This window comes from Chaetura pelagica, unplaced genomic scaffold, assembly GCF_000747805.2.
Source record: "Chaetura pelagica isolate M959 unplaced genomic scaffold, ChaPel_1.0 scaffold10, whole genome shotgun sequence".
NCBI classification, from domain to species: domain Eukaryota; kingdom Metazoa; phylum Chordata; class Aves; order Apodiformes; family Apodidae; genus Chaetura; species Chaetura pelagica.
This window is the reverse complement of record NW_009952263.1, coordinates 73,448-81,484: the sequence shown is the minus strand read 5'-3', so window position 1 is coordinate 81,484 and position 8,037 is coordinate 73,448. Positions and strand designations below refer to the sequence as shown.

Sequence of the window (8,037 nt, the reverse complement as noted above, 5' to 3'; positions counted from 1 at the left end):
GGGGAGGCCCAGAGGCTGAGTCGGGGTGTAGAGGAAGGACTGTGGGGGCCCAGGCCGTGGGGTGGGCCCGTGGGCCTGGGTGAAGGGGAAGAGGCTTGTCCAGAGAGGGGTCTGAGGGTGGGGCTGGTGTGCCAGGGCAGTGCTGAAGCTGGGCCCTCTGTGGGGAGAGGTGGTCTCAAATTTCTCACCTGACTGGGTTTCTGAAGTGTAACTTTGGCTTATTTTGTATCATCTTGCTGTGCGGTACAAGGGGGGGAGAGGGAGATGGAGAGTGGGAGGAAACTCAGCCAAGTTGCCAAGAAATGTGACAGGTGTTGGTATTACCTGAGTTCCTACTCTCATTCCTCTAACTTAGAGTTTCCTTTAGAGAGGTCTTGAGCATCTGGCACCCCTTCTAATGCTCAGCAGTTCTGGAAATCTGATGCATTATTTTTTTCAAGATTAATTGCTTTAATACAAGCTCATAGTTGTGCTTTCATTGATACTGTAAATGAAAAAAGAACACGATAGCAGGATAACATTAGCAGGATAACATAACTTTAGAATTATTCCAGTTACCCTCACAACCTGTTTAGGTTTTTTTTGTATTGTGTTGGAGTTAGTCTAATCAAATTGATCAGAGGACAGTGGAAGAATCTTCACTGCCTGCTGCCATATGGTTCATTACACAGAAGAGTCAGAGTGATCAGAGTTGGAAGGGACCTCTGAAGATCATCTGGTCCAACCCCCCTAAGTGTAGGCTTTCATTCTATAAATCAGGGATTAATTTATGAAAACAGCTGTGGGTTCTCCTGATTTTGTTGATATTCCTTATATACCAACTGAGTAAATACATGAGTGTCTGCAGAGTTAGTACTCCATTGCTGTTGCTAAGAGGAAAGCATCTACTAACCCATCTAGACTGTAGCTGGTAGTCACACCTGCAGTGAAAACAGCAGGCTTGAGTTTGGTGTTTGGTGGGGTTATTTTCAAAGCAAAAGTGATTTTAAGTATCTGGAAAGCAAAATTGCTGTTAGAAATTTAGACAGCATTTTCCTATGTAATGTTGCTGTTTTTCTTTGTAGTCGCTTGATGGCATTAAAAAGAATGGGAATTGTCAAAGACTACGAGGTAGGAATCTATCTGCATTAAATCAGCCTTGCATATTTTCCCTGGGGGAACCACTTTTGGTATACTGATCTCTTTCAATTCTTTCTACAGAAAATCAGAACCTTTACAGTTGCAGTAGTAGGTGTAGGTGGAGTTGGCAGTGTGACTGCTGAAATGTTGACAAGATGTGGCATTGGTAAGGTAATGAGAGTTTTCTTCTACTTCTTTCTAGTAGATGAGCCAGTGTTTGTGTAGATAATCTGTTGAATATCTTCATTTTAGATAAAATTAACAGATTGCTTTTTTTTAAGAGTGGTTTTCATGACTTAACAAATTAGTTTCTGGTGAATAGCAGTTAGAATTCAGTCTTTCAGGTCCTTACAATGTTCGTAACTTTTGTATGTGAACTGAATGGGACTGTGGGAGTGGGGTGTTTGGGGGGTTTCATTGTTGGTTTTGGAATGAGTTTTGTGATTTAAAATGCCTTACCATAGTGCTCTGGTTGCAGAGTCTTTGGGGATTCACATTTGTTAATACGATCTTTATTATAGCTGCTTCTGTTTGATTATGACAAAGTGGAACTGGCAAACATGAACAGACTCTTCTTCCAACCTCATCAAGCTGGATTAAGTAAAGTGCAAGCAGCAGAGCATACTTTGAGGTAAAAGTTAGAGAAGTGGGTATCAAGATGTATTTACCCAGGATGCTGCTCCAGAAGGCCAATGTTTCACTCTTAATCACTTGCAAAGTAGCATGACCTAATTTGGAAATTTGAGTATAAAATAGTTGTGGGAATGATTGATACTTTAAAGACATTTTTGTACTGCCTAAGACCTTAACATGGGTCGACTTTTTAAGTATAGCTAATTTTGCTCAGAACTTTGGTGTAAACTATGCCACTTCAGTGTGTTCTGGGGTCTTTTTTCCCATATAATCTGTGAATTTTTGACAAATATGGGTGTATTCTAGACTTCATATTGGAAGCTTAAGACAGTAGCAACACTTGTGAAGTTAGGGAGTAGAATGTAAGTTACTGTATTTATTAACATTGACTCATTTCCTCTCTAAGGAATATTAATCCTGATGTTCAATTTGAAGTACATAACTACAACATCACAACACTGGACAACTTTGAACACTTCATGCATAGAATAAGGTAAAATCTCAGCAAACGTGTATCACCAACTTCTGCTGATTTCCGGTTCTGTACAGTCTCATATTTTTATTGTTGGATGGTTGTTTTTTTTCAATTTACTGACTTCCAATAGAAAACTAATGGGAAATATGTATATATGAAGACATTCCTGCCTAGTCCTTTTCTGTAGAGTTGGTGTTTATTTCTACTGTTACAGAGTTACATAGTTTTATTTTATGTTAGTGCATCTTTAGATTTCCAACCAAAGCTTCAGGTCTGACAGGGTTTTTGCCATTATAGAAAACAGACCATATTTTGGCTACTTTGAAGTAGTTTCAGGCATGCTTTATAAAATCAAGAAAGAAGATAATTATTAGTGAAGTGCATGGAGAAGTTCTGAAATAACTTTTCCCATTTGCATTGTACAAAGATACAAATCACCAATATGCTGTATAAAACTTCTTTTAATCTAAAATGCCCATGTATTTAAATCCCAGCTTCAGCATGCTGTTGTTTCTGCTGCAGAACTGAGATGCTGTTTGTATCCTGTTCCACATTTGCATGCATTTTGTTGGAAATACATTTCCCATGTGCTTCTGTACTCTGAATCAGCATGTTGATTGCTACATGGGTGTGTTGTTCTTGCCAGCAGTTTGATGCAGACTTCTGATCCTCATTTCAGTAATGGTGCACTGGAGGAAGGGAAGCCTGTCGACCTTGTTCTAAGCTGTGTGGACAACTTTGAAGCTCGCATGGCAATTAACACGGTAAGGACATCAGAGGCATGAGCTTGCGGGAGTCTTTTTCTCTTATAAATAATGTTAGGAATTGGAATGGAAGAAAAGACAGGAATTTATCAAGAATTTTTAAACAGAATCTGAGCTTTTACCCAGTTCTTATAAAAGATGTTTTACGTGTGTAAATGTAACTGCAGACTTTTAAGTTACTAGCAGCTAATGCTTAGTAGAAGAGTTAAGTGACTTAACCCATCTCTGTCTTTCCAAATTATCCTGTTTACATAAAGGTATTATCAAAGCCTGATGTTAAATTTTACAAACTTTTCAAAGACTGAGTATAACTGATGGTATAGGTTCTATGTCTTTTTAGATACTAAAAATGTCATAAGGCTCTGTACCTAATCAAACTTGTTCTTTATAGTAGCAGCCAATGTAGGGTCTAGGCTAAATGTATGTTTTCTGTTACTCTTCAGCTAACTTGATCTGTAAGTTGCATGCACTGAAGGTGCACAGATACACTGTATCCAAGCCTCTAAAAGTAGTTTGCGCAATTGGATTCCTTAGCGTGCTGGTCACTAATGCCTGTATTTGTTCAGAAGTCTCAGGTCCTTGGGAAAAAACAAAGGGCTTAATGAGGAGAACTTTAATTTGTCCTTTGATTTTTCCTTTCAGAAACAATTCTATTCTACCTTTTCACGTTCCTTTTCCTGATCACTGCCTTTTTGTCTTATAGCAGAAAGATGTTTAATCGCTCTCAATTAACAATGTGGGGTTTTCTATTTCTTTTCATTAAACTTCTGCAGTGCTGATGTGTGTTTCTGTGTTTGTAAGGCCTGCAATGAACTTGGACAAATCTGGATGGAATCTGGAGTGAGTGAAAATGCAGTGTCAGGACACATACAGCTGATCATACCTGGTGAATCCGCTTGTTTCGCGGTACGCAGAGCTCTGCTGAGTTGCTCGTTTGTCTTTTGAAGTGAGACTGGGAGTATGAAGATGAGATGGCTAGTGAATGTGATCCTGGCATAGCTGATGGAGTGGCTTAAGGCTGTGTGTGTGATCTGTGGGGGGCTTTTTTAATACTTTTTTTACACCGACTTTCCTTATTTGCCTTCAGTGTGCTCCTCCGCTTGTAGTTGCTGCAAATATTGATGAGAAAACATTAAAACGGGAAGGAGTTTGTGCAGCTAGTCTTCCTTGTGGCATGAATGCTTGTACAGAATGTTCTGAAGTAAGTGACTGAGTTGTTGCTGTTCAATGTGCAGTACTGTAAGAGAAAGAAAACTGAAGGAATGTTTCATAAATGATCAGTTTGGGTCTTTCTACATTTTGTGGTCTGTTTCTTAAAGGTATTGAAATCATTAGACAGGGCTGAAATAATACACCCTGATTAAATCACTGGTGTGTTTACTTAGAAGCTGCTTTTTTTAGTAGAATTTCTCAGGAGTAAGGAAAATCTTCAGTGTTTTCCTAAGAATTTTTCTTACAGCATACACACCCACTTCTCCCACCCCCTTAGTCCTGCATTGAAATGTGTTCCCCATTTGACAGCACTAAATTATACAGAAAAAAGCTGCAGTTTTAATTTCTCTTTGAAATTTTGCAGACAGACAAAGAAGAAATAATTCCTCTTGCAGTGTTTGTAGTCTAAAAATCTGAAGTTAATTAAAAATAATTATGTAGCAATATGAGATATGTGACAGTACTTTTGGAAAATATACAAATGACTCCAGCTGCTAAAAGAACTGCATATATCAGCAAGGAAAATTTTTAACAACTTTGCATTGGCACCAAATTATGCACCACATTTTGCAAACATCATTGAGAACAGGATCTTATTTAGCCTGTTTTTAGCCTTAGCCTGTTTTTTTCAGTTATCCAAAAATTTCTACTTACAAAGAATAAAAATACTGTTAGCAATTGTGCCTACAATTAGGTGCCATTTTCAGCTGTGAAGAGGTATTGTATAAAATTGCATGGCAACAGGTGTTTTTCTTTAGTGAAAAATGCAAACATTGCAGCTTAGTTTAAATCTCTTTTCATTGCCACTATGGTCCTACAGTAAAGATGATTAAACTAGTTCTGATCAGCTGTTCAAAACTCACCTTTCATAATGCAGAGCATTATGTGTGTTTCAAGCAATGGATTAAGGCACAGGAGGTGTCCCTGCCAATGCAGGGGGGTTGGCTCTAAATGATCTTTAAGGTTCCCTCCAACCCCGACCATCCTATGATTTAAACTTTTTTTTTTTCCTGAGATATAGCTGACTTGTTCTCACATTCACACTGCAAAAGAACTGTCTTGATACAGTTATCCTGTTGTCAGGTGATTACAGCTTATTTTAAAACAATTACAGTGCTTTTTTACAACTTCACTAGTGTTAAAGTGTATTACAGAAGTTCTTGAAGGAAAAAATATTCCTTGAGCAACTGAATTTTTAATCTTGGATCTGTCTGTAAGGGCCTGCTTTCTTTGTGTTTCTAGATACCTGTTAAATTTTGGCACTGTGAGTTATTATCTTGGTTACAACGCGATGCAGGATTTCTTTCCAACTATGTCTATGAAGCCAAATCCACAATGTAGTGACCAAAACTGTAGAAAACAGCAAGAAATCTATAAGGTAAAAATGGGTTTAGTTGTGGCTTTTTGGTTTTTTTCCCCCTTTCTTAAAGTTTTAAGAAAAAGCAAGCCACAGACCTGTAGTAAAAGAAAACTTCCATCACTACTCCAGTTTTCAGCAGCCTTGTCTTCTAGTGGTTCCACTTGCTTAAAAATACAGTACTTAGCATTACCTTAAAGCAAAGGGCAGGCAGAATGGCTTTCATTCAGTTAGATAATACTTTCTTCTGCAGTAATTGCTCAACCTTTCTGGCAGTCATATATTTTTGAGTATTATTTTGTTGGCTTTTTTTTTAACTTGATATTCTGCCTTTTTATGCCTAACAAAGTTCTAAATGGTGACTGCATATCTTGAATATTAAAAGAGGTGTGAACATTAGATTGGCTCTTCTTTGCTATTGATGAAAATGGAACTATTGTATTTTTTTTCTGTTTTTCCTTCAGAAAAAAGAAGCTGCACAACCAAAACAGGAAGTAATTGAAGAGGTAGAAGAAATAGTACACGAAGACAATGACTGGGGTAAATAATCAACTGGAGTTGAAATTATGTTCCTGGTATTGAGATTCAGTTGAAGTTTTTGGTTTAGGTGAACACACTTTAGGGTACACAGACTTCCTATGGTTCCAGTTTTTTGTAACTTCAAATGTGTAGTTTCTGCTAGTTTTCACACGTTTTGACAGTAGTGTTACCACAACTTGATGATGTATTTTTAGTGTAGTGTGCAGGTTTGGGGCTCAAAATGTAACCCCATTTGAATGAAAAACTTTCTCAGAAGATGGTCTAAAGATAGGAAAGATATGAGAAGATGTAGTTACTGTGTGTTCCTTTTAAATATGTAGTGAAAGAGCATTTGTCATTTCCATAACCACTGTGCTCAGGCATCCCTACAGATCTTTTTATTCCTATGAGGGCTTTAAATTAGAAAGAATTGTCTTAAGAAATGATACACACATTTTAGGTAACTGCTTCAAGAATTAATATATACATTCTGTTGATTACATGATATGGAAAATAATCTTTGCCTGACAAGTGTCCTCCCAGGAAGATTTAAACAGTTAAGGAAGTCCTACAGGAGAGGTGCTATTCTTGTCCATGGGTTGCAAGTACGGACCCATTTCATATACTGTAACAGGAAAAAGCTTTCCACTGATAATGAGAATAAAGTAAGTGAAATCAGGTTTTTTTGCTTTTAGATTTTTTCTATTTTAGAAAAGGAGCTGCAGTTTTCTTTGTATTATGAGAACATAGTTCTTAAATAACTTTTTAGACTAACTTCTAATGGAATTCTCAATTCCTTTTAATGCAAAGGCATCGAGTTAGTATCTGAAATGTCAGAAGATGAGCTGAAGGCTGCATCTGGCCCAGTACCTGAGCTTCCTGAGGGAATTACAGTGGCATATACTATTCCAAACAAGGTAATATATTTATTCTTTATGAATACAGTTATTTTAAAAATACATTGTATAGATTAAATTTATAATATCAGTCATTTTGGCTAGCCTTTAAACCTAAAATACATTTCCATCTTGAACAATTCCAGTTACACTTTACCTCGGTACACCCAAATGCTGTCTTCTATGGCTCAGTTTTGGATTTCTATGGAATCTATTTTTTTCAGTATGGATGTTAGTGTGAATATAGTGTTGAGTGATAGAAATTACTGGTTTTGGGGAACAGGGAAGGGAAAGCTACTGTGAATTTCTCAGTTTATATTTTATTGACTAGTATTTTAACCATATTTATGTTGTAAAAGTTATACGTAGTCAGAGCAATTAGTATATCTGGGGAACGGCCAGAACATTCTCACTTCCAGTCAGAAAAGAGTTTACAATTTAACTTTATAATAATTTAGGCCATTTCTAGAAAAATGCTGTGGTATAACAGGAATAAAGCTTTTTTGTGGGGGGGGTTTTTTATTTTTGTTGCCAACTTTTTCTTCCTGTTCCTAATAGGAAGAAAATTTGATCACTGAAGAAACGGTAACTGAGTCTGAAGAAAGCCTAGAAGAACTCATGGCCAAAATGAGAAACATGTAGCAAAACAAATATTAATTACAACTTTTGAGGGTTTTGATTCCATTGAATTTTGAGAAGACCAGACTCCCTTTTTTTTTTTTTTACCTCCACTGAAGCTTATCTTTACATTTCTGACAAAATTGAACTGTTACAGGGGCAGGAAGGAAAGAAAACTGGCTTGTTTATATCCTGTTGTCTGTTCACATCTTTAACACAGGGAGTTGTGCCACTATACGTTAATTTCTCAGCATTGTCAGTGTCCCTAAGTTTAGTGGAAAATAAAGGAAGATGGATAAACTAACAAAAGCAGGCACAGCACATGACATGCAGTAGCATGTGATGAGAAGAGTACTTAGTATAGGACAAGTGAAAGGTGCTGGAGCAGATGGAACAGGTCAAGGGCAAGTGATGCTGCCTCACTTGCACTGCTGCTCCTGATTT

At 37.2% G+C, this 8,037-nt stretch overlaps 1 protein-coding gene across 1 annotated transcript; it reads left to right on the top strand.

Moving 5' to 3' along the window:
- The first annotated feature begins 1,068 nt into the window (after positions 1-1,068).
- UBA5 (ubiquitin-like modifier activating enzyme 5) lies at positions 1,069-7,617 on the top strand. Its single transcript, XM_010007479.1, is given in 12 exon segments — positions 1,069-1,110; positions 1,201-1,290; positions 1,641-1,750; positions 2,159-2,245; positions 2,907-2,991; positions 3,793-3,897; positions 4,079-4,158; positions 4,160-4,192; positions 5,446-5,581; positions 6,025-6,100; positions 6,890-6,996; positions 7,534-7,617. Coding segments are annotated over 12 exon segments (1,032 nt in total). The 5' UTR covers positions 1,069-1,071.
- Positions 7,618-8,037: the final 420 nt, after the last annotated feature.